General features: G+C 35.6%; 2 protein-coding genes across 2 annotated transcripts; one reads left to right on the forward strand and one right to left on the reverse strand.

The window, feature by feature from the left end:
* The first annotated feature begins 2,286 nt into the window (after positions 1 to 2,286).
* Positions 2,287 to 5,445, forward strand: LOC107877214 (BTB/POZ domain-containing protein At5g48130). The gene is made up of 4 exons (XM_016723910.2): positions 2,287 to 2,587; positions 3,014 to 3,083; positions 3,181 to 4,362; positions 4,583 to 5,445. Exons 1-4 carry the CDS (start codon positions 2,490 to 2,492, stop codon positions 5,294 to 5,296), a joined length of 2,064 nt encoding a protein of 687 aa, XP_016579396.1. The 5' UTR covers positions 2,287 to 2,489; the 3' UTR covers positions 5,297 to 5,445.
* Positions 5,446 to 18,051: 12,606 nt separating this feature from the next.
* LOC107878163 (thymidylate kinase) lies at positions 18,052 to 23,936 on the reverse strand. Its single transcript, XM_016725075.2, has 6 exons — positions 23,620 to 23,936; positions 22,445 to 22,861; positions 19,389 to 19,500; positions 19,251 to 19,310; positions 18,858 to 18,962; positions 18,052 to 18,451 (listed from the first exon to the last, which is right to left on the reverse strand). The coding sequence occupies exons 1-6, from the start codon at positions 23,655 to 23,657 to the stop codon at positions 18,335 to 18,337; spliced, it is 849 nt and encodes a 282-aa protein (XP_016580561.1). The 5' UTR covers positions 23,658 to 23,936; the 3' UTR covers positions 18,052 to 18,334.
* Between the last annotated feature and the right edge of the window lie 1,303 nt (positions 23,937 to 25,239).

Consider the following 25,239-nt stretch of genomic DNA (forward strand, 5'->3'; position numbering starts at 1 on the left):
ATTACAAAGGATAATTTGATATCAAAACAGACATTTTTCATTTTAAGATTCCTGCAAACCCGTAGATACTTCTTTGGTCTTCTTTTACTTTGTCTATCAAGAGATAATTTATCACTTGATTCTTAATTTATCCTTATCATTAAATGTAGTAATTTTTTAATACATTTCTTAAGGTATCTGATGTATTATAAATATTCAAAAAGTGATATGGTAAAATTATCACTCTATTCATTGCTACTTAAAAGGTGTAACAAGTCAATATTGAACAAGTAAAAATAAGCGAAAATTAAAAAGTATTTAATAATCTTATTCGTAAGAGCAATACATATTAACTGAAACAAAATATGAAAAAGAAGTAATAAATAACTTCTTATTTTTAGAAATGAATTCTTGAATGAAATTCAATTCTTAAAAATGAATCATATTTTGGGACAATATTACGACTATATGGTTTTTGATTATGTTTCTTCTTATATTTTTTGTATTGTTTCTGATCGTAATTCTGGGCTGTATAGATAACAGATTTACAGAAATTCATTTCATTTCTTTTTAATTGTTTTTGTATTTGTATGTTTGTACATTTTTCTGTTAATATATCCATTATATGTTGTGTTCTATGTCCTATTGTCCATTTTAATCCGGGATCTACTAATGCTAGAGTTTCTACTTCTACATCTTTTATTTTAATTTTTACTAAAACTTTTATAGTAGAGAATTCTTTATCTTCGTTGCATATTAGACTAGTGTCATTTTTTTCTCTTTTTTAGCCTCACATGATCAATAAATAATATCTTAATACTCAATTGGCTGCATAAATATAATTTCATAGGAATGGCTAGCAACAGAAACAAGATGAAGCTACTGCATGCACCTTTTTATAGACTTTTGCTCTTAAAAAGTACTCAACTTGTTTGTAACACACCTAAAAAGGAGGAACTATATCAACAAGAAAAGAGTCCAAGGACCAAGAGCTTGAGTGATATTCAAAATAAGATTTAAGTTATATATAGTGACTCACAATATAATTAATTCATTAATGTAATAGTAATTGTTATAAGTATAATAGGTTACGTATAATTTGTTAAAAAATATACCAATCAATATTAAATAGAGTTAGTTACAAGCAATCTAGTTGAGTAATTGTGTGAACATATATTATCTCTTAAAATCTATATGGTTCAATTCTCATCTATAACCATAGGAGTGAATTTGGGGGGGGGGGGGGGGGGAGGGAAAGCCAATATATGCCTACAAAACAAAATATAAAAATTCAAGTATGGGAGGTTGTAGTTGTACGTATACATGCATTGAGTTTCAAAAGCTATAGTAGCATTTTGGAAGTTCATTGGGACTGTTGAATACTCCCTCCATGTGATGAATTTGTTTGTTTTTTCTTTCGTTTTAGTCCATTTTCAAAAGAATGTTTCTTTTTTTTTTTAGCAATTTCTTAATTTTTATCTTTTCACATCGACATAGTTAAGATCACGCGATTAGAGGATATTTTGGTACATTCTAGTTTAAGATAAGAAGATTCAAACTCTATTTTACTTTCTTAAACTTCGTATCAATTAAGTCTGTATTATCATATAGTATAGCATTTTTCTACAAGGTATAAAATTCTTGAATATTTCACAAAATTATAGGAGAATGAAGCAGCATCCTTCAATTCTTCCAATGAGGGAGTTTTCCGATCGAAGTCTCATGCACGTGTGTATACAGTCCAAAAGCCAAGAAAATGGCCATATTTTCAAACTTCAACCTCTTGGACGTCTTTGAAGCCTTAATATGAGGAGTTTTTTCAGTCCCACTTGTGACTTTTGACTAAAATTAGAACTACTATAGTGATCATAATGCACAAATATCAGTGAAATGTGAATCCATAACAAGTCTGCACCTTTTTATGTATCTTTTCTTATTATTATGAAGGCAGTGTCCGGAACAACTTGCACACTTCGTTTATTTTGTCGGGTATTTGCTACGTCACACCAGCAAACATATTGAATAACTCTATCTATCAAGGCTTGGCAAACGGAAAGAGTTTATTCTGCTAGCATTTGAGCCTAGCTAAGACCTCACGACCCCCACGAGATAGAGTGTCAGCTATGAGAATTCGGCCAAAGCTTAGTAGCGTTGTACAAATTATGAATTTAGAACTCAATAATTTAATAATTCATACGCTTCAAATCATGACTCCACCTCTACTCTACGTACTTCATTAATCAACAAGCTACACCCTTGGGTGCTGACCTTTTTATGTATTTCCATACTGGTTGTTTACTTCACAGGATTTTTGGATTCTAGAACTCTTAGTCTCTTACCACCATTTTATTAGTACTATATTTTCGAACTTTGAGCTGGATTTTCCAACATTTATGCTTCCTTTCAGAAACAAATGTTTCATCTTTGACTAGATAAATTTCATGGGTGAAACCTTGGCTTACTTCCTACCCCAAGTATTACTCTTATTATTGGCTGCTGCTCATCTCTGAATGGGTACTTCTTCAAGCCCAAAAGACTCTTCAATTCTTTCTAGTCCACTTTCATCTCCTAATGTTGGTGCCCTTCTTAAGATCAAGATCATTTCATGGTAACAACTTATAGTTTCCACACTCCCTTATGGTTTTTGTATTGTTTTAAGTGTTTATTACCTAATCAGGCAAACTTATACACAATAATTACCAAACATAACGAGAGTTTCTGAAATTTGTTGTGTATCAGTAATACAACAGTTTTTGAAATTCATTTTGTATCTGTGAAACCACAGTTTCTGAAGTTCGCTCCGTATCAGTGATAGATACAACAATTAGCTCTGATACAACAATTCATTTTTGTATCTGTTGTTGTATAATTGATAGAGAATTTTAGAAACTGCCGTATCACTAATTCAGGAATTTCAGAAAGTCTCACCACGGTTGGTAATATCCAAACAATGTTATGTTTGGTAACTAGGCCTCATACTACAGTTATTTCTGCTATTTCCCTTGTTTTAACTTATCAAGAAATGTTCTTTCAGGAGTCAGGAAACTGGCTTTCCTGTCACAATTCGAGTTCGGATAGCTGATAGAACCTTTAACTTGCATAAGGTGAGATCTCCCAATTAGCATGTAGTTCAATTAAGCACCACTTTTCAACATTATGACATTATCAATTAGCTCACTTTATTGGTTTTTGATGTTGCAGCATCCGTTGTTCTCAAAGAGTGGATACTTCAGAAGACAGCTGAATGAATCAAATGAGGTTGAATTACCAGGAAATTTCCCTGGAGGGCCAGAAACCTTTGAAATGATGGCACTTTTCATCTACGGATCCTCCACGTTGGTCGACCCTTTCAATGTTGCAGCTCTAAGATGTGCAGCAGAGTTCCTTGAAATGACAGAAGAGTACAGCTCTGCCAATCTTTGTGAGCGTTTCGACATTTACTTGAACCAGGTTGTGCTGCAAAGCTGGGATGATACTCTGATAGTACTCCAAAAGTGCCAAATGTTGCTTCCTTCAGCCGAGGAGCTACTGATTGTTAGCCGTTGCATCGAGTCACTTGCCTTCATGGCCTGCATGGAAATTCTTGATCCTGAAAGCAGAAGGGACCATCCAGTTGTTACATTGGAGGCCTTAGCTAGCCAGCCTTGGAACAATGAGACAGTGAAGGAAATTCTCAACCAAGATTTGTGGATTAAAGATCTTATTGCTTTGCCATTTCCATTCTTCAAGAGGATAATATCATCTCTGAGAAGACAAGGAATGAAGGAAAAATATATCAGCCCCATAATTCTTTTCTATGCAAACAAATGGACGCTTTCTAGAAAGACACACCAGTTTTGGCAGAATGCTAGGAAAGGAGGTGAAGATCACAACACTGATGCAGAAAATGGTGATGATAACGATACTAATGAAAAGGTTTCTAAGATTCTTCAAGGAATTCTTGACTTGCTCCCTATGGGAGAGAAAGCTAGTAAAGTAATCCCCGTCGGATTTTACTTCTCTTTGCTTTCAAGATCACTTCAACTTGGTTTAAGAAGTGAAAGTAGGGAAAAACTGCAAGATCAGATTGCATCCCTACTGTACCTGGCTCGAGTGGAAGATTTTCTACTTCCAGATAGCAGCAATGACTCCATTACTTCCTGCATTGAGCTATCAATAATGAAGAGCATATTTTCAAAATATGTATCCTTCAGCATGGAGTTAACTCATACACCTTCACCAAGAAATTACATCATTGCTGAACTTTGGGATGTATATCTAACCAAGATAGCAACTGATCCACAATGGAGTTCTAAAAAGTTCTTGGAGCTCATCGAAACTGTTCCATTGTCCAGCAGGCAAACGCATGATCATCTCTATAGAGCCTTAAATACTTTTCTCATGGTAAGTTCTCTACATTTTTAGTTCTCAAGTAGAACTTCAACATGATATTAATTGAAAGGTGTATTTCTGTATATTCAATGAAAGCTGACCAAATAAGCTGCAGCATCTTCAATTTTCAATTTAAAATCAAATCACACCTCTAAAGTGGAAACGCAAAGAGCTGTGAATTTCCTGTTAGAAAAATTTTCCTCGATAAAGAAAAACCTTTCATTTTATACAGGCACATCCAGATATGTCACAAGAAGAGAAAGGATTGGTGTGCAAATACCTCAATTGCCAGAAACTTTCCCAAGAAGTATGCATTGAAGCAGTTCAAAATGAATTGATGCCATTGAGACTAATTGTCCAGGCGCTGTTTGTTCAGCAACTAAACACACAGCAAGCTTTTAAAGAATGTTCAGACTCGTTCCGATATGCTCATTGTGGAGAGTACTCCGGAAGCCTCTCAAGTACAATATATCCAAACTCCAAAAGCCAGAATTTGGTTGAGAGTCCATATATGGAGGGAAGTGAAGGGTGCAGCAAACCACTAAGCTTGTTAAAAGATTCAGCAAATCACGAACTTTCAAGGAAGGAATATGAATCCACAAGCTTCAGAATCCAAAGCCTTGAAGAAGAATTGATGTCCTTGAAAAAAACGCTTCAACTGCAGCACATCTCTAAGCAAACAGAAACCATCTCCAAGAAAGTTGAACCAGTTTCTCCCAATCTTAAAAGCATGAGACCATATGGTCTCGAGGGAAGAACACCAAGCAAGAAGAGGAACACCATCGGACAGGTGACTAGTTGCATTGGTTCTGTGAATTTTTCTTCCCAACGACGATATGCTACTAGGTTACTTAAGGTTTTCCGGAGGATAACTTTGTTTGGCAGAGGAAAACCAAGAAAAAAGCAAGGTGGCAATGGACTTAGGCCAAAGATATTGAACATTTAAACTACTCATGTAGTTGCATTGTTGATCAAGAACTGCAAAATATGAGACAGTATACTATTTACCAAATTTTGATGTAAGAAAGTTCATGTAAATAGCAAGGGAATCAAATAAGAACATGTCAGTGGACAATGATATTATTATAATGAATCATTTATCATAAGCAGTTGTATTTCATGCAGAGTTGTAATTGTATGCGTTCTTTGTTGGAGCTATGCTATAGCCAAACTGTTTTTCAATGCCCTGCATTTGCTTATAAACCAGTGGCTGACTTTAGCCATAATTACATACAAGCAAATAATCAGCTAACAAATAAAGAATGGTTGTGACCATCGAAATACTTTAGAACACAATTGGAGGCATGTGGTATTTAAACCAATCAATTTATCAAACAGACAACATACTTGAATCTTGAATTTGCTTCACTTTTCTGATTGATATATAGATAGATAATAGAGGCTTAACTTATTTTTGCATGCGAGGCATGAGTAATTATATTTTGCAGCAAGGTGGCTTAACTGATCAAGAATGCGAGGCATCAGAAATATTCGAAGATCATACTGGAAGTCCAGAAATTCTGCTGAGCCATTTGCGTGAATAGGTCTACCATCACAAATGGAGGTCTATTCACCTTGCACTTAATGAAATAAGTTAAATGAATAGGTCTATTCGAAGATCATACCATAATGTTTGCACTTAATGGAGGTCTAAATCTGAATGGTTCAGACTTCATACTATTAAGTGCATTTGTTTTTCTTTAAGATTTTGACTCTTAACAGGTTAATCATTCAGATCTGAAACTAAGTGTTAATCATTAAGAGGTATTTTAATATTTACCACCACTCTATCCATAATCATCAGGCACCACCACTAACCACTTCTGCCACCACTACCATTATCAACCACCACTTCTGCCACCACTACCATTAGCAACCACCACTTAGCCACCAACCACCAACCACCTCCACCATCACAATCACCATTCACAATAATAATTGTTGCTAACCACTATTTTCAGTTGTTATCATATCTACCACCTCCATTATTTTAATTATATCTGCCTCTATCACTATCGTCAACGCCAACACCACCACTATCGGTCAATCCCAACTGCTAACCAACTCATCTATCATAACTAGTGTCACCGCTAACTATCGCTGACACATCAAATTCCACACATTCTTCACCTACCACCACCATCATCATAGACATCGGTGTCGCCACCTCTACTACCGTTTTAACCATCGTCATCGCTACAATATATCTCTACTAATAATTATCTCCACTATCACACCTGATACAAGACAAACAAGGGAAAGCACAAAATATACCCCAAACAGTCCACAAATTCAAGAAAAAAAGGGTACCTCACTCAGATTCGATAAATATAACAAGAATACAAGAAACAAGGATGTATTTGACACCCAAAAATAGCCAACAACACAACAATAACGAGACGAACAAAATGACAACAAGAATAACCAGATTCGGATTCCACAACAACAAGATATAACGTTGCAAGATTACAAAAGACAAAGGGATAGATAGTGAAACATAAACTACTATAATGACTAAGAACCTAAGTGTAGATGACACACAAAAACCCTTAATGATGATAGTAGGAACACCTACACTCTTCAAAGAGACACAAGAGAGGATCTCAATCCTTCAAGCACCCCAAGTTACAAGCAACAAACAACAAAAGAGATTCCACTCTAATGTTGTAACCTAGTTTCGGCCAAGCCTCACAAGAGAGAGAACTTGAGGTTTTCAAGTGTGTTCTACCATTTTCAACATTCAAAAACTAAGTGAATAAACCCTAACATGTTCCTTATATATTACAAAACAAATAGAATTTAAAATGACCAAAAAGACCCTTCAAGAATGGGTTGCCCCTCTAGTGTATGGAGTAGGTTGTTTTGGTGTGTATTTGGGCCTTTAATTACACTTCTCTTGCACATACACTTGGTTGCTTTCAATGCACACCCACATAAGTCTATTTTCATGATTATTCTCGTATCATCCTCTTTATCTTGAGAAGTATTTGCCCACAAATTCACGGCTTCACTTCGTTCAATTGGCCACTTCAAAAAAATACTCAAAACAGTCCACAAAACATGAAGAACCCGAGAGCTCAATATGAACAAGTCTCGGCCAACATCTTCATTTTGAACCTCAGCTTCCTCTCAATCTTGAGACTTGGCTTCAATCTTATCCGACTCAAGTCTCCTTCCATCATATAAGCATCATCGTAGACTCCATATACATCGTGTCCTTTCTTCCATACTCCTCTATATGGATATATCGGTTTTGGGGAAGTAGAGTTTCGGTTGAGGGGGCTATTTTGGTAATGTGGAGCTTCGGTTGTGGAGCTTGGATGGGAAGGAATGGGCTTCCAAGTCCTTCTTGTGGGACTTGATCAACTTATGGGAGAAGTGATCTACCTTGTTCTCAATTTTAAGGGTAATTAGTAACTTGGCTCATGGCATTTTATGGTGAACTTTGAGGGTTGACTTTTGTAGGCAAAGTCTCGGGGGCAATGGTGATGGAAGGGTTTTGGTCATGACCACTTGAGGAAACATGGAGTCGAGGGGTAGAAGCACGAGAGTTCCTTCGACTCGAGGGGTAGAAGCACGAGAGTTCCTTCGACTCTCCATTCGATCCAACCTCTCATTCATAGTAGACATCTCTCCTCGGATTGAGAACATAGTCATGAGCATACTTTCCATTCCAGGGTTAATAGTTTCAAGTCTTTCCAAGATAGCACCAAGAGCATTGTTGTCCATTGTAGCCAAGAAGTTACCTACAAAACAATAAACAAGTTAGTTGTTCAAGAATGGTCCTCACACTCTCTCTTTAATCCTTTGTCCCTCGGATTTTCTCACTTTTGATCTCACAATTGTTGTAAGTCTACTTGTAATCCGTGATACGTTGAGAGGTGAATCGAGTGTGTACAATGACTCAAAAGAATAAAAACACACAAAGAAACGTAAACACGGAAAAAATGGTTTCAAAACCAACTCACAATCTAGAAAAATTGTCACTAGCTAGTTTGTGAGTTAGTATTGGAATCAACAAACAAAACTAATGAAACAACAAAATGAAACTAAAAGATCACAATTTGAGCTTAAAATTTTCGTGTGAACAGTAACTTGGGTGATGTGGCAGCATACTATTGGTCACGGCCCCACAATTAGTCACTAGTTAAAGTTTACAAACTTTAGTTACTATGTAATGGAAACAATTGGTTTTAGAGGGAATGTATATGTCTTGAATCTCCTTTAAGTCTAATCTTCAAAAGGCAAGACTTGAATTTGTACAATTCCCACAAAACAAGGTCCCTTGAAACAAGGAAAAGTGGTTGAAAAGTAGATGTCAAGTCAAGGAAGTGATGACTCAAGTCTTCTCACAAACAACTTTACAATTTATAGGTTCACCTTTTTGAATCTATATTACACTTTTGGTTGTCTTAAGTTGTAAGATGAGATGAAGAACAAGATGAACACCACAACAATCCTTCAAGAACAACAACAATATTCACGAATTCAAGACCCAACCGGCCACAACAAGTCACAAATTCTCGCCCTAGGTCCTTGTTCACAACACAACTTTAACAAGTTCAAGCTCAAATATAGATCTAAACACCTTTTAGCTTTAGTGAATCACGTAACTAACACAAGAAACAACAATACACACCAAAGGACTACTAGATCTAGATGCTACAAGCAACCTCGGCCAAGATGAACAACAAGAACAACACTTTCAAGGCCAAGAGCAACAAGAACACCCAGGTTTTTTTTTCTTAGCAAGAAAGCCCAAGATTGGTATTGTAAGAACAACACCAAAGATGGCTCTAATACCAAATGATACAAGACAAACAAGGGAAAGCACAAAACATACCCCAAATAGTCCACAAATTCAAGAAAAAAAGAGGACCTCATTCAGATTTGACAAATATAACAAGAATACAAGAAACAAGGGTGTATTTGACACCCAAAAATAGCCAACAGCACAAAAATAATGAGACGAACAAGATGACAACAAGAATAACCAGATTCGGATTCCACAACAACAAGATATAACGTTGCAAGATTACAAAAGACAAAGGAATAGATAGTGAGACATAAACTACTATAATGACTAAGAACCTAAGTGTAGATGACACACAAAGACCCTTAATGATGATAGTAGGAACACCTACAATCTTCAAAGAGACAAAAGAGAGGACCTCAATCCTTCAAGCACCCCAAGTTACAAGCAAACAAACAACAAAAGAGATTTCACCCTAATGTTGTAACCTAGTTTCGGCCAAGTCTCACAAGAGAGAGGACTTGAGGTTTTCAAGTGTGTTCTACCATTTTCAACATTCAAAAACTAAGTGAATAAACCCTAACATGTTCCTTATATATTACAAAACAAATAGAAGTTAAAATGACCAAAAAGGCCCTTCAAGAATGGCTGCCCCTCTAGTGTATGGAGTGGGCTGTTTTGGTGTGAATTTGGGCCTTTAATTACAGTTCTCTTGCACATACACTTGGTTGCTTTCAATGCACACCCACATAAGTCTATTTCCATGATTATTCTCATATCAACAACTAAAAATATCTCCAACTACCATCAACACATTGTCAACTATCATGCATTTATTTTTAAGTTATCACAATCAACACCTCCAAATACTACTATCAACCAACTTTACATCACAACCACCATTCACAATAATAATTGCTGAAAACCACTATTTTCAGTCGCTATCATATCTACCACCTCCATTATTTTAATTATATCTGCCTCTATTACTATCGCCAACGCCAACACCACCACTATCATCAACCACTATCGGTCAATCCCAACTACTAACCAACTCATCTATCATAACTAGCGTCACCGCTAACTATCACTAACACATCATCAAATTCCACACATTCTTCGCCTACCACCACCATCATCATAGACACCGGTGTCACCATCTCTACTACCGCTTCAACCACCATCATCGCTACAATATATCTCTATTAATAATCATCTCCACCATCACAGCTAACAACATCTCCAACTGCCACCAATACATTGTCAACTATCACGCATTCATTTTTAAGCTATCACAATCAACACCTCCAAATACTACCAACTTTACATCACTACCTCCACCACTATCAATCGTCAGCATCATAACAGTCACTACAATACCAAACATCTCTATCATCACAACTATCACCACCAACATTACAATCACTAACATCAATCATTACCACCACCACCACCCTTACAAACCATCTCCATTATCACTACCAAATAAAAATATTTTTTTCAATCACATAATAATTTTATTGTATTAAATCAAATATTCTTTAGTGTATAACTATTTTTTATTTAAATTATATTTTTATTATGTATGCAAATAAGTAAATTTTACATATTCAAATATTGAAAAACAAATAATCTTAATTATTCAGTTTACAAATCTGAAGACAACATCTTAATCATTCAGATATACATTCAAATTCAAACGTCTAAATCTTAATAAAAATAAATGCAGCCAAGAGTTTGTCATTAACAAAAAGCTTTTGATATACGCTCAAATATTTTAAGAAGCCTAATAAGGTTTTTCACTGAAAATGCAAAAATAAGTTAAGCCTCTATTATCTATATATCAATCAGAAAAGTGAAGCAAATTCAAGATCCAAGTATGTTGTCTGTTTGCTATGAATGGTTTAAATACCACAAGTCATAGAAGGTATAAAAGTTTTAAAAACACAAGGTAGGTTATATATGTACCTACTGGAGCATGACACCAATACTGTTTATGATATACCTCAACTTATAAAAACTTATTCTAGGGGGGCCAAAATAAGTAATTGGGAAACTTAGTAACTGTCATGAGATAGTTACACATGTATTGGGTGGTTTTTTTTGTAGAAAAAAGGGCAGGACAGTGGGCACAGATATTTAGAAAAGAAAAGGGAATCTTTTGAAAGAGTCCTATCCTCTCAAATGTCTAGGAATACTGGAATTTGTGTGATTTTAGTAGTATGTATTGTATTAGTGAATTTCATTCATGTGTTAGGTTGTAATTTAAAGTATTAGTAGTTTCCTAGTAGTTGTTTTCAGAGTTATTTCTGTAATATCAGTATATCTAGTGTAAAACATCAATATTTGTTTCTTTATTTACTATTTTTTGCAGTTAGTCTATCAATTTGGTATCAGAGAAGTAACGTTCGGGTATGGTGAGTAAAAGGGAGGGACGCGTCAAACAGGTAGAGACTAATTTGGCAGGGGTAAGGGAAGATGTCAGAAAACTGGAAGGATGATTTCAATAAATGAGAGAGTCTCTTGCAAGAATTGAAGCCCAAAGGCGAACTGTGATGGCAGAAGCATCCCCTCCTCAAGCCAAATCTATCGGAAACCAAGAAGAGGGAAACAATGTCAACTTGGCTGGAGAAAAAGATGAGAAAAAGTTTCGAAAACTACAATTACCAGTTTTCGACGTTTTTGAATGGGAGGATCCTTTAGGATGGATTTTCAGAGTGGAACGATGTGTCGCAGTGAATGAGATTTCTGAAGTGGAAAAATTATGGGCAACAGGTGTTTGTTTGGAAGGAAAAGCCTTAAATTGGTATTATTGAATGGAATATCGTCAACAAATGTCAACCTGGGAAGAATTCAAAAGAGAGTTGTTGAATCAATTTCATGATACTCAAAAGATCAACCAATATGTTGTCTTAATGGGGCTGAAGCAGATTACCATAGTCGCTTCATTTCGTGAAGAATTTGAAAAGGTGTCAGTATTTATGATTGAGGCGTCTGATGAGATTTTATCAAGAGTGTTTCTGAATGGATTGAAAGAGGAAATTCGAGCAGAAGTGATGTTATTACGGGCTCAAACATTAAGGAAGATAATGGAGATGGCTCAAAAGGTAGAGGATCAAAATTCTGTGTTGCAACAAGTTCATAGTTTTAAATTTGAACAAACTAGAGAAAATTCAAAAAATAAACCGATTGGGTTTAGAACCAATTATCTTCGAGTTGAAAACATTCTTGAAACACGGGACTCAAGAGCCAGAATAGCAAGTCATAACACTGAACAATTGCATCCTACCGCAAAGTCGACTAACTTTAACTCTTTAGTAGCAAAATCCGAGGGACAATTTAGAATGTTGACTGATTCAGGATTTGCCCGAAAGAGACAAATAGGGTTATGTTTCAAATGTGATGAAAAACTTGGCCCCAATCATCGTTGTAAAAATAAGCATCTTAACCTATTGATTGTTTCAGAGACACCCAACATAAATGAGAATGATACAAAAGAATTCTTTGAGCCTACCGGAGAAGATTTAGTTGAAGAGAAAATAAATGATACTATGATGGTGTTGAATATGAATTCAGCTGTGGGACTTACAGGATATAAAATAATGAAATTCGTAGGAAGATTCATGGGCACAACGTAATTTTTTTGGTCGATAGTTGGGCTACTCATAATTTAATATCTTTCACCCTTGCTCATCAACTCCAATTACCTAAGAAGACCAAAAGATTTAAAGTAGTAATTGGTAATGGTAAACAGGTTAGCGGGAATGAAGTATGAAAGAGGCAAGGATGAATATCCAAGGAATCCAAATTAACCAACAGTATTTCCTACTAGAATTGAAGGGAACTGATTTGGTTTTAGGGATGGAATAGTTGGTCACATTAGGTGAAATGAGGGTAAATTGAAAACTTCTAACCATGAAATTCAAAGATGCAGGAAGATCAGTGTTGTTTCGAGGGGATCCATTTATGGTTCGGACAGTAGTATCACTCAAAGTTATGACCAAATTACTAAAGAAAGAGAATCAAGTATTTTTGGTTCAGTTGAATCAGGTAACAAGAACTGGAAATGAAGAAGTTATAATAACAAATGAGATTGAAAAGTTATTATCTGATTATCCAGAAGTAGGTAAGAAAACCTTGGGTCCACCACCACATCGTTCTAGGGATTATGCTATTACTTTTTAACCTAGAGCACAACCACCAAACATTCGTCGATATTGATATCATCATTCTCAAAAAGCAGAGATTGAGCGCTTGGTCAAGGAGATGTTGATTGTTGGAATCATTAAGGTTAGTTTTAGTCCAGTATTACTGGTTAAGAAGAAGGATGGAAGTTGGCGATTTTGCATGATTATCAGACTCTTAATGATATCATTATCCCTAATAAATTTTCAATACCATGCATTGATGAGTTACTGGATGGGCTAGGGAGAGCCACCGTATTTACAAAGTTGGATCTTAAGTCGAGTTATCATCAAATTCATATTCAAGCTGGAGATGAAGAAAAAATAGCCTTTCGCACCCATGAGGGACATTATGAGTTTATGGTCATGTCATTGACTTGATCAATGCACCCTCGACTTTTCAATCACTGATGAATGATATTTTCAGGAATTATTTGAGAAAATTTATTTTAGTATTCTTTGATGATATTTTGATTTACAGTAAGGACTATGGTTCACATCTTGGGCATCTGAAGGTTTTTTTGGATATTCTCAAAGAGAATCAACTGGTAATCAACAAAAAAAGTGCATGTTTGGTTAGCTTAAACTTGATTATCTGGGTCATATCATTTTCTCTAAAGAAATGCAAGTTGATCCTTCCAGGTAGGGCTGTTCAAAACCGAACCGTAACCATTAACCCAACCGTAAAATTAGTTTATTGGCTAATTGATAATGGATTATCGGATTAATGGTTGGAGAACAGATCAAAATTTTATAACTGATGGCTTATTGGTGCGGAGACGGATTACTCAATTTTCTTATCGGATAAACCGTTAACCCATTAAGAATTATTATAATTATATTTTTACCCTTAGATATATAAGTATCTTTTGTCAATATAACATATAAAACTCCATTTACTATTCTATTCACTTCTTAGTTTAGAAAATAACATGTCACTTCTTGTGACATCTAACCATAAAGTGCAGTTAGACTCCCTAAAATGTAAAGAAAATCTGAAATTAATTCTTAAACTAAAACATAAATTATTCTTGACAACACAAAGGACCGCAATAAAAATGAAACAACCCAAATATGTCCTTCACAAAGTTTAATATAAAACACAAAAATTCAAATAATATTAAAGTTTTAATTTTTTCCTATCAATCCAGTAATTAAAAATTTTTCTACATACATTTTAGGTCTAGAATAAAAAACTTATTTAATTCGATGTTTTAACCTATTAAATAACTACACGAACAAAACTCAAGAAGCTTAAAAGATTGATAAATAGATCAATCATAGTATACAAACAACTTAGTCGGTGAAGAAACAGAGGAACTATCGATAATCGCTTGATATTTTATTCTCTCTTAAATTTATCCGTTACACCATTCGATAACCGTCCGTTAATTGTTAATCTGATACCGAACCAACCGTCATCTTATTGGGTGGCTAGCGGATTAGTATATTTAAAAACCGATAACCAATAAACCGAACCGCTAAGCATAATTATCCAACCGATAAGCATCCCTACTTCCAAGATTGAGAGTATGATATCTTGGTCAGTTCCTAAAGATATCAAGTCTTTGTGTGGATTTTTGGGATTCACTGGATATTACAAAAAAATCATCAAAGACTATGGTAAGATCGCTGCCTCTTTGACTGATTTACTTAAAAAGAATGCCTTTTCATGGGGAGAATGAGCCCAACAATCATGAAACGTTGAAGTTGGCTATGATCAAGTGTCTGTTTTAGCAATGCCAAATTTTTCTCAGCCTTTTGTAATTAAGATGCTTTGGGATTTGGTATCGGTGCAGTTTTAATGCAAAATGGTAAACCTACCACTTATTTCAGTCGAATGCATTATTCTAGAGCCAGACAATGTTCGGTATATGAACGGGAGCTAATGGCTATTATGCTTAGGGGTGGACGTTCGGTATTTTGGTTCGAATTCAATTTTTTTATTTTGGTTTATGGATTTTCGGTTATGAAATTAGGTGTACCAAAAACCAAACCGAATTAGTTCAGTTTGATTCAATTTATGTAAATTTCTGTTCGGTTCTATTTGATTTAATAATTTTGGTTTTTCAATTTTGGGCCTGTTTAATGGGCTAAATTATATTTGCAAATCGGACTGGTTTAACTTTCTTAGGTTAAAGAAAAATTAATATAAACTTGTAAAATCTTCTAGGTGACAAATGAGAATAATCACCTCCAATGCAAAAAAATAGATGGAGGACTATATATTAACTTTCGGTTGCAAAAATCAATGCAAAGAGTAACTTTCGATTTTGATTGTTGAATGTATTTGGATTTTGAGTCTTTGGATTGTAGGCAGTAGTGGGTTGTAGCTAAAGCCTAAATAGCTAATGGGCTTAGATATTATAAATATTAAATAATAAATATATATTATATATATATATTAATATATATGTATATATAATAATTAAAAAAGGTATATCAAAAATTTTGGTTTATTTCAATTTAAATTGAAAACCGATACATCAATCTAAAAATCAAAAACCAAATCAAAATACCAAATTTATAAAAAAAATAAATCAAAACTGAACCGAAAACCAAAAAATTGAAACTAAAAAATTTAAATAATTTAGTTCGCTTCGGTATTTTGGTTTTTGGGTATTTATGCCCATCCTTAATTGTGTTAGCTGTCAAAAGATGGAATCACTACTTGATGGGCTATCACTTCATCATCAAAACAAATCAAAAAGCTCTTAAATTTTTGTTGGAACAGAGAGTCAAAGATAAGAATCAATAGAAATGGGTCTCCAAACTCATGGGTTATAAGTTTGAGATCAAGTACAAGCTGGGTGCTGAAAATAGGGTGGCTGATACATTGTCAAGACGCGGGGAATCTGCAGAGTTATATGCATTTTCAATTTGGAAATATGAAGACAAGGAAGAATGGGATCAAGAAGTACAACGAGACAAATACAGCTTGAAGTATGGATGTCTACTATTCAAAGGACGCTTGGTTTTGCCAAAAGGATCATTTCGTATACCTGGTCTATTGAAAGATTTTTATTTTTTTCCTATAGGAGGCCATTCAGGGTATCTTTGCACATATAAAAGATTGTCTGAGAATATATAGTAGGAAGGTATGAAGAGGGATGTGCAAGACTTCGTTTCCGGGAGTGAAATTTGTCAAAAGAACAAGTCTCAAACTTTGAGTCCTGCAGGGTTGCTTCAACCTTTGCCTATACCTTATCATGTCTAGGAGGATGTAACTATGGACTTCATTACTGGCCTTCCTAAATCCCATAGTTTTGATACTCTATTGATTGTGGTGGATCGTCTTACTAAGTATGCACATTTTATTCCACTTTCACACCCTTTTAATGCTAAAGATGTAGCTGTTGTTTTCATTAAGGAAGTGGTTAAATTGCATAGATTTCCTAAATCTATTGTGTCTGATTGTGATCGTGTGTTCATAAGCTAATTTTGGAAAGAGCTATTCAAAATAGTAGGTACTACCTTACGCTATAGCTCTTCATATTATTCGGAAACTAATGGGCAAACAAAAGTCATGAATAGGAGTTTGGAGACATATCTCCGTTGTATGGCAAGAGAAAATCCTAAACAATGGTCCCATTGATTATTTTGGGCAGAGTATTGGTTTAATACATCCTTTAACAGATCTGCAGGTATGACACCCTTTAAGGCATTATACGGAAGGGATTCACCATTAATTTTTCACATGGATGACATGACTTCAGCGGTAGAAGAAGTAAATGAGCAGGTGTGCACTAGAAATATGATCTTGACTGAACTCAAAGAACATCTGCTGCAAGCACAACAAAGAATGAAGAATCAAGTTGATCGACATCGTCGAGAAGTGATTTTTGAGATTGGTGAAATGGTATATCTCAAACTTTGGCCCTATAAACTACGTTCTTTGGCTAAGAAGATCAATGAAAAACTCAGTTCCCATTTTTATGGCCCTTTCAAGATTCTAGAAAGGATTGGTCTCGTAGCTTATCGATTGGAGTTACTGGTTGGAACTCGCATTCATTCGGTGTTTCATGTTTCACAGTTGAGAAAATGTTTACTTCCAGCTACTCCTGCTCAAAACCTGCCTCCATTTCTTACCCAAGATTTAGAGCTTCAAGTTGAACCTGAAGCAGTGAGGCAGACCAGGAAGCTAATCAATGATAAGTGGAAAGTGTTAATCAAGTGGAAGACTCTACCAAAATTTGAGAACACTTATGCAATCATTAATCAGCAATTTCACCTTGAGGACAAGGTGACTCTTATAGGGGCGGGTAATGATATACCTCAACTTTCACACTCAAGGTGACTCTTATAGGGGCGGGTAATGATATACCTCAAGTTATAAAAACTTATTCTAGGAGGCCAAAATAAGCAATTGGGAAACTTAGTAACAGTCATGAGATAGTTACACATGTATTGGGTGATTTTTTTTTTAGAAAAAGGGGCAGGACAGTGGGCATAAATATTCAAAAAAAAAATGGGAATCTTCTGGAAGAGTTCTAGCCTCTCAAATGTCTAGGAATGCTGGAATTTGTATAATCTTAATAGTATGTACTGTATTAGTGAATTTCATTCATGTGTTAGGCTGTAATTTAAAGTACTAGCAGTTTATCATCAGTATCATCCATTTTCTCACATCCAAGCACATCCCTCTCTAAAAAAATCACCACTGCATCAATTAGCACATCTGGTATCTTCGTTTGACTTTCATCAAGTTTCTGCTTACGCAATGCGAAAATACAAGTAAACTAAGTACCAAAAGACAGCTGCGGATTACTTAAAACATACAAATTCTTTTAATATAATGGACAGTGCAATTATCTTTTACATGAATATTTGCATCCTTTCGTTTACGCCACTTACCAAAATAGAACTTCAAACAATCACCACCAAGGTAAAAACACTGGTATCACAGCATGAACATAACAGGGATCTATAAGCATGAAGCACTCCGCTCTTCCAAGGAAATCTTGAAGAAGTTCAAATACAGAATACATCCAAATAATACAGAGTAACAAGAAGTTATACATATCATTCGTGCAAACATTCACTAGACCTAACATCGCCATAACTGAGACAATGGTTTCCCTTTGTGGCATGTCATCATACAATCAAGAACAACTTCTCTGAGCTTCTTCTCTATATCTACAATCGAAAGGGTTGCATCGATAACCTGCAATAAAGGAAAGGAAGTACGTCAACAAAGCAACGCTATCACGAAGGCTTGGGCTCAAAATCCGATCAAACTGTTATTTGGTTCATGAAAACAGGTGAATTTATGTGTTTAAAGAAGATCAAATCGGAATCTGATCAGTAGGGTTTAGTCAATTTCAGATTATGTTTCTGCCTAGTTACCATAGACATACTGTGTTGATTATCAGAAACGCCAAAAAATGGCTTTGGATGAAGGAATTTTCACGAGATCTTGGCTTTGAGAAGTCAACCAAACTAACTCAAAAAGTAATGCAAAGTTCAAAAACTAAATGATAGTATTCTATAACATTTTAGGTTATCAGACTAGTTGCTATATTTACTTAACAACCAATACTATTTCCATAGACAAATGGAAGACAAGTCACCTTCCACGAGGAATCACGAAGTGCCAAATAAGATCCAGCCACCTTTTTCTGAAACTCAAGCTGCTCATATCTTTCATCTCCATAACCTCCTCTTTCAGCAGCTTTCTAGTTATCATAAAATTGAATCATTAATAAACAGTCATATGAACAACAATGGAGAGCATATCTTTCATATTCAAAAATATTGTTGAAAAAGAATAGCTAACAAGTCAAACAATAAGAAACCTGCATAATATGGAAAGATCGAGCAAAAGAGTGCAGCTGATCCTCAATAAAAGAGTAAATTGATCAAGTAATCAACATATATCCCAAGACAGACTTGAAATTAGAAAATTACATCAACGTATATCTAACTTTGGACAGGTGAAAAAGAAAAAATGAATCCAAAACTACCTCAGGTGATATGTCGAGATATACAACCAGATCTGGAGCTAACAACCCTATTTCTGGAGCCTGCAGTAAAAGATCTGTGTTAACCTTGCTAAGAGATTTTGAAATTGCAACATCAATGAAGTAAGACATGATTTTTACCTTACACCATCCAATATCAAGTCCCTTAGCAGAGGAAAATGCCACCCCAGAATAAGAGTAGCGGTCAACGATGAGAGTAGTTCCAGTCTTCAGCTTTTCCTCCATTAATGATCTGCAGTTACTCAACACAAATTGATAATATCCGAACACACCACGCTAAAAGCATGAGTGTACAATGACAACGAATCAACTCACTGCAAAATTTCAGATACTATCCGACCTAGAATGAAAAATGAAGGTAGCAAAACCATTTAAAATTCTCAGTTAAATAGCAATGGTATTTATGGATATCAAAAGTAGTTCAACTACTGCCATATACTTGTCAATTTTCATCATGCCTTTGCTTGAGAACACTACAAATGGAATAGAAAATTAGAAAAGTATGCATATAACATATGCTTATTCATTTTGGTGAGAACTTTCAAGCATGTTACCTGAACTACAAATGTTGAATGAACTGAGGGAGAAAAAGCATTTGCACAGCGTAAAGAGTTCTTATAAAGAGTCGAAGACCACAAAATATTTAAATGCTTTTACTATTCAAATTGAAGAAACAGTGTTCAGAAGATGCTAAGATGGATTTGTGGGCATACTAGGAGCAATAAGATTAAGAATGAGGATATCCGGGACAAGATGGGAAGCGAGGCTGAGATGGTTTGAGTAGGTGAAGAGCAGATGCCCTAGTGAGGAGGTGCGAGAGGTTGGATATAGAGGGGTACAAGGAGAGGTAGAGGTAGGCCGAGAAAGTATAATGGGAGGGTGATTAGACAAGACGTGGCACAACTTCAACTTACCCGAGGACATGACCTTAGAGAGGAGGGTGTGAAGGTCGCGTATTGGGTTGAAAGTTAGAAGGTAGTCAAGTGTTATCTGGCTTTTCGACAAGTTTAGGCTTGGCAGTGCATGTCATAGTATTAGCCTTATTCTTGTAGGAGTTGTTTGGGGTGAGGTATAGGTATAATCATCCTGGGATAAAATGTAGGATTATTTTATCATGTATTTGGTTGGAGGTATTAGGTTTTCCCGAAATTATTTATCCCACCATTTATACCATAGTCATGAGATAAGTTATCCCATATACATAATGTGATAACTTATTCCGGGATAACTTGTTCCCAACCAAACGACCCTGTCTTGCTTTTGATTTCTATCGGCATCTATTGTTTCTTGCGTTTCGATTATCACACTAATTTGTTATTGTTACTGTCTCCTTATTCGTAGTTGAGTTTTCTTCACTATCGTTTTCCTTTTCATACCTACTATGATTTGTTGTACTTGAGCCAAAGGTCTTCTGGAAACAGCCTCTCTACTTGTACAAGGTAGTGGAAAGGTCTGCGTGCACTCTACCCTCGCAAACTCCACTTTTCGGATTTCACTGTGGTCTGCGTATGTTGTTGTTGTTGTTATTATTCAAATTGACTAGCTAGATGGTCTTCATATATTCCAGGCAAATGACAATCATAGGTAGACAACTGGTCAAGAGTTCTTTAAGCAGGTACGAGTAGGAAGTCTTTACCACAACTCCTTTTCCAGCCATTATACAAAGTTATTTTCACTTTCTGGGTCCACACAGACAAAGTCTCTCTTTTTTTTCTAGTAAAGAGTAACGCAGACAAAGGATCTTTTATCAGTTTGAAAGCAGTGGGAAGAAAATGTGAATAATTAACAAATTCTGGTCTTAGTCAATGTATTCCTGCCAAGTTCTCCTGATTTTCAGTTTCTCTATCTTGTTCTGGTAAACAATTACTCTATAAGGAAATACCAATTAATCTACAGCCAGATTAAGTGAGAAATGTACTTCCAATGGCATACAGAAGTTCAAGCATTCCCCCAAGGTTTTGGTCTAGTGGTAAAGGCTACTGCTGGAAAACAGATGATATCAAGTGGAAAAGGGTAGAGGGACAGGCCATTATCCATTGTGTACATAACCGTGTGCAACTAACCCTCGGGGATTCCTCAGATACTAAAAGAAAAAAGTCCCAGTGCTCAAACCATCAATTCAGTCCATCCAACATATCAAATTTGGATGATATACAACTCTTAGCTAGCCATTTGACTGATTTAACTAATAAGCTAACCAATTTTATCTCCACATGTATCAAAATACGAAAAGGTTAATGAGAAGTGACATGCCTAAGTATTTTGACAGGTGGCGGCCGCTATCAAAGACAGGGGTGTTCCACTGCATCGTTACAATCATCAAGCATAAGTGTGCAACTATTTGAAACTTGATGGTAAAAGTATAATTAATACTCCATTATAAACTTTTTAAAGAATAGATCATTCTATATATTCAATTACTCTTGGCCAACTAAGAGTAATAGCAATAGATTAGCCTTAGACTCAATAAATTGAGTAGTTTGATTTATTTACAGCATTTCATGGGTAAAATTCCACAATTTGAGCTTTTAGTCTCAGAAGCCATTCAAGAAAACAGATGGGGGGTTATTATGAGGAATTAAACAAACTGTTGAAACAACAAAATGGCTAAATCTTCGTCATGAAAGAAAGAGGTGTAGCCAAAGAAGACAAAAGGAATTCCTTTTTGTTGTGGGGAATATGGAATTTTTAGTTTTGGAAGATGCAGTTTAGAGGGAAAGGAAAAAGTGCTCTTTGTTGTGGAGGGAGGATCTGGAATTGGGAAGAAAGTAAAATTAGAAAAGGAAAGCACATAAATAAACAAGAAAGGTATAAAAAAGCATCAGTTGGACAAGAAAAATAAGGTTGAGGCTAGAGTTGATCATGGACCCAATAGGATTTTACAACTCTTTGACCCGCCACAAAACCAAAGCAACCACTGAGATTTTGTTTTCCTGGGTGCTCACAGATCTCTTTTGTTTGTTATTTAGTAACAATTATCTATATGGATATATACACGACAATAATAGGTGCTCATGCACTCACATGGACCTACGTCGGTCTGCCCTGTTGACTGGGGACATGACCGAGTACTGAATTCTGACAGACAGGTCATCTCTGTGTATCAGACACATTGAGCATCATAATTTACACACTACATATGGGCATGCAAGTAAGGCTGTGTGAATTGAACTAACCTCTTCTCCCAACGATTTGCACTGAAGAGAAGATGGATCGCATGGTCTTCCAACTGTGATTCGTTAGTAAGATAAGAAGAAATCATTTGCCCGACACCTGTATTTCTGTCAGGAAATCTCCACGACTCAACTGAATGTCCCTGCTCAAGCAAATACTTGTACAGTCTGCCAGACTGGGACGTCTTTCCACAGCGATCCAGCCCTTCTAAAACAATTAAGGCACCTCTGGGGCTGCTGCTCTCTTTGTTCTCCATATGAATATGTCTTAAAGGCTTAAAAGGTAACTTAAACTCCAAGCTAGACTTCAACGAAAACCAAGCTGCCCAAGATCCAAATTTTCTTGGAAAAGTAGAAATTGCCTTTGGTACAAAGCTTATGCTGGAAAACAAATTTTCCTCCACTTTTAAAGTCCTCCGCCTAAAAAAATTTAACACAGAACATTTTAATAAAGTACACTTACATTGCATATAGAGCAAACTTAACAAGTTAATACCCATTCAACTTACTGCCACCAAGTTAAACTCCAAAAATATATCCATACAATGCACATCACAGGAAAGACTCGTTCCCTTTGGATCATGCTCTTAGTGGCATTTTATCAAGCATAATATGCACATAAATATTTACATCAGGGATGTAGGAGAATTGAACTTAGAACCTCAAAGGTGAATTTGAAACCCCTTTAGTCTTAGTAGAGAAGATTCAAAATCTATATGTGCTCATAAAATACAAAATTTACCTTTATATATACTGTGTAATTTTTTGTTGAGGGGGTTGGATGAACACCCCTCCACCACCGACACAGTATGAAACACCCATACGCAGGGAACGCTAAGCCTAGTGGCGGATCTGAATAGGGTTCAACATCTACTATACATGCATAAAAAAGTAACTATGTATAAATAGTGTAATTTTCTGGGGCTCGTATGAACCCCCTCAGCTAGGCTCCGGCCCCAACTAAACCTATGTATAATTCTTGGGCGTTGCCACTAAGAATTTCTGCATAAATAATTGACATTATGAACAAGCAAAGATTTGAAATACACAAGAGTAGGATAATTAACTTATCAAATAATCAAACAAGTTTTCATGACAAGATACATGCTAACGAGAAATCAGATCAATGAATGAACACCCAAAGACAAATTTCAGCAAAGCGTTAAGGGGAAACTTACAATGTTCTGGTGAGGCCAAAAGTGAAAGAATGCGTCATACCACTCAATACCTATGGCTATAATGTATTTTCCGCGCCTGTTTTGGAAAGTTCTAAAAAAATTTGGCGCCTTTAGGGTTCTTCGGGTTATTTGCATAAATAGCCACTAATGAAGTTTCTGTTTAAAATATAACCACAAATTAAAATTAGCGCAATTCTAGCCATTTGTGATCATGTTTGTTTTATGTAAATAATTGGTAACTAGGCCGTGTTGGCGCTTTCTCGCCACTTCTTGAAGTTCCGTTTAATTATCCTCTTCATTTTTCGAATTATCTTTGATGTTCAAACTTCTCAGTTGTTATTTCTTTAATTATATAATCCTTTGGCTCAATAATTAGACTAACATTATATTTGTATCCAACTTGCCTTAAGGTGGTGTTCCTAGTTGCTCTAGCAGGTGCACGTAAGCACAGGTAATGCGATAAGGTTGTAAAATTGAATTTAGTTGAGGTTGAACAGCATAAGAGGAAGTGAGATAGTGCCCTGCCCTAATTGGCTATGTAGTTGGGAAGAATCCCCCATTCAAACAAATGTTAAAAGTTGTGTATGTTATTTGAAATTTCGTAGTCACCAAAGGTAATCCTGAATAAGGATGGTTAGGGTCTTTCAATTCCACGATGAGCAAGATAAATTGGTTATGCTAGCGAATGATATATCCTTACATTTTTGTCTAGAACCAACAATTCTTAAATGATGGGATACTGAATATATTTCACATGTGCCAGGAATAAATTAGACAGATGTCACTATGAATAAACTTTTACAATTTACTTGTTCAATATTGGTTTACTAGGAACCTTGGTCAAATTGCAAGCTATCTTGGTAAGTCAACTTGCACTGATACGTTGCTGAGGAGGAAAAGATATCTTATGATACCATCCTAATTGGACATAACACAACCTCTACCTGTGTAACGATCGGTTCCGTCATTACTGAAAATATTTGTGGTAAAGGCACATGTTTCTCATTCATTATAAATGTTAAGACTAATTTTTTAGTATGAGAGTGCATTTGATATGTACTAAGGTCATATAATATCCCTAGCACAAAGTTAAGTTGAAAGTATCTTTGCCGATTTTATTTCGAGCTAAGTTTAAACTAGGATCAACTTCAAACAAGTATTCCTCCTAAAATATAAGGAGTTAGGGTTCCTAATACCCACCAAATTAAAAATCTCAGATTCTTCTATTCAACGCAACTGATCATTCATCAATCCTCTTTCTGAGTAAAAAGTCATAATTGTTTTACTAAAGATTGTCCCTGCTGAAAAGCTAAGGGCGTTGTAGCAGGTCAGGTCGCTATAGCGATATGCACAACAGTTTATAACCCATTTGTGATAGGTTCAATGCAAAACTCCAAAAAATTCATTCCTAAGCCTTAGAGGGGCAATTTTCTCTTGGTGTGGATGGATAAAACATGAATTTAATGTAATAAGGACCTAATTATGTGTTGATGTGTTAATGTATGAATCTTTGAGGGATGTTTTGTGTTTGTATGACTCCACGGTGGATTGTAACGTAAATTATGTGATTATATATGACATTGAGATGGTGTGAGCTCATAATCAAGTTATTTAGCCTAA

This window comes from Capsicum annuum, chromosome 7, assembly GCF_002878395.1.
Source record: "Capsicum annuum cultivar UCD-10X-F1 chromosome 7, UCD10Xv1.1, whole genome shotgun sequence".
Classification (NCBI taxonomy): Eukaryota; Viridiplantae; Streptophyta; class Magnoliopsida; order Solanales; family Solanaceae; genus Capsicum; species Capsicum annuum.

Coding starts and splice junctions, on each gene's coding strand:
- LOC107877214 (XM_016723910.2), top strand. CDS start 2,490: ATGGGTACTTCTTCAAGCCCAAAAGACTCTTCAATTCTTTCTAGTCCA. Junction 2,588..3,013: donor AAGATCAAGATCATTTCATG/GTAACAACTTAT, acceptor ATGTTCTTTCAG/GAGTCAGGAAACTGGCTTTC. Junction 4,363..4,582: donor CCTTAAATACTTTTCTCATG/GTAAGTTCTCTA, acceptor CATTTTATACAG/GCACATCCAGATATGTCACA.
- LOC107878163 (XM_016725075.2), bottom strand. CDS start 23,657: ATGACGCATTCTTTCACTTTTGGCCTCACCAGAACATT. Junction 19,501..22,444: donor GCAAATCGTTGGGAGAAGAG/GTTAGTTCAATT, acceptor GAGTAACTGCAG/ATCATTAATGGAGGAAAAGC. Junction 19,311..19,388: donor TTGATATTGGATGGTGTAAG/GTAAAAATCATG, acceptor CTTTTACTGCAG/GCTCCAGAAATAGGGTTGTT.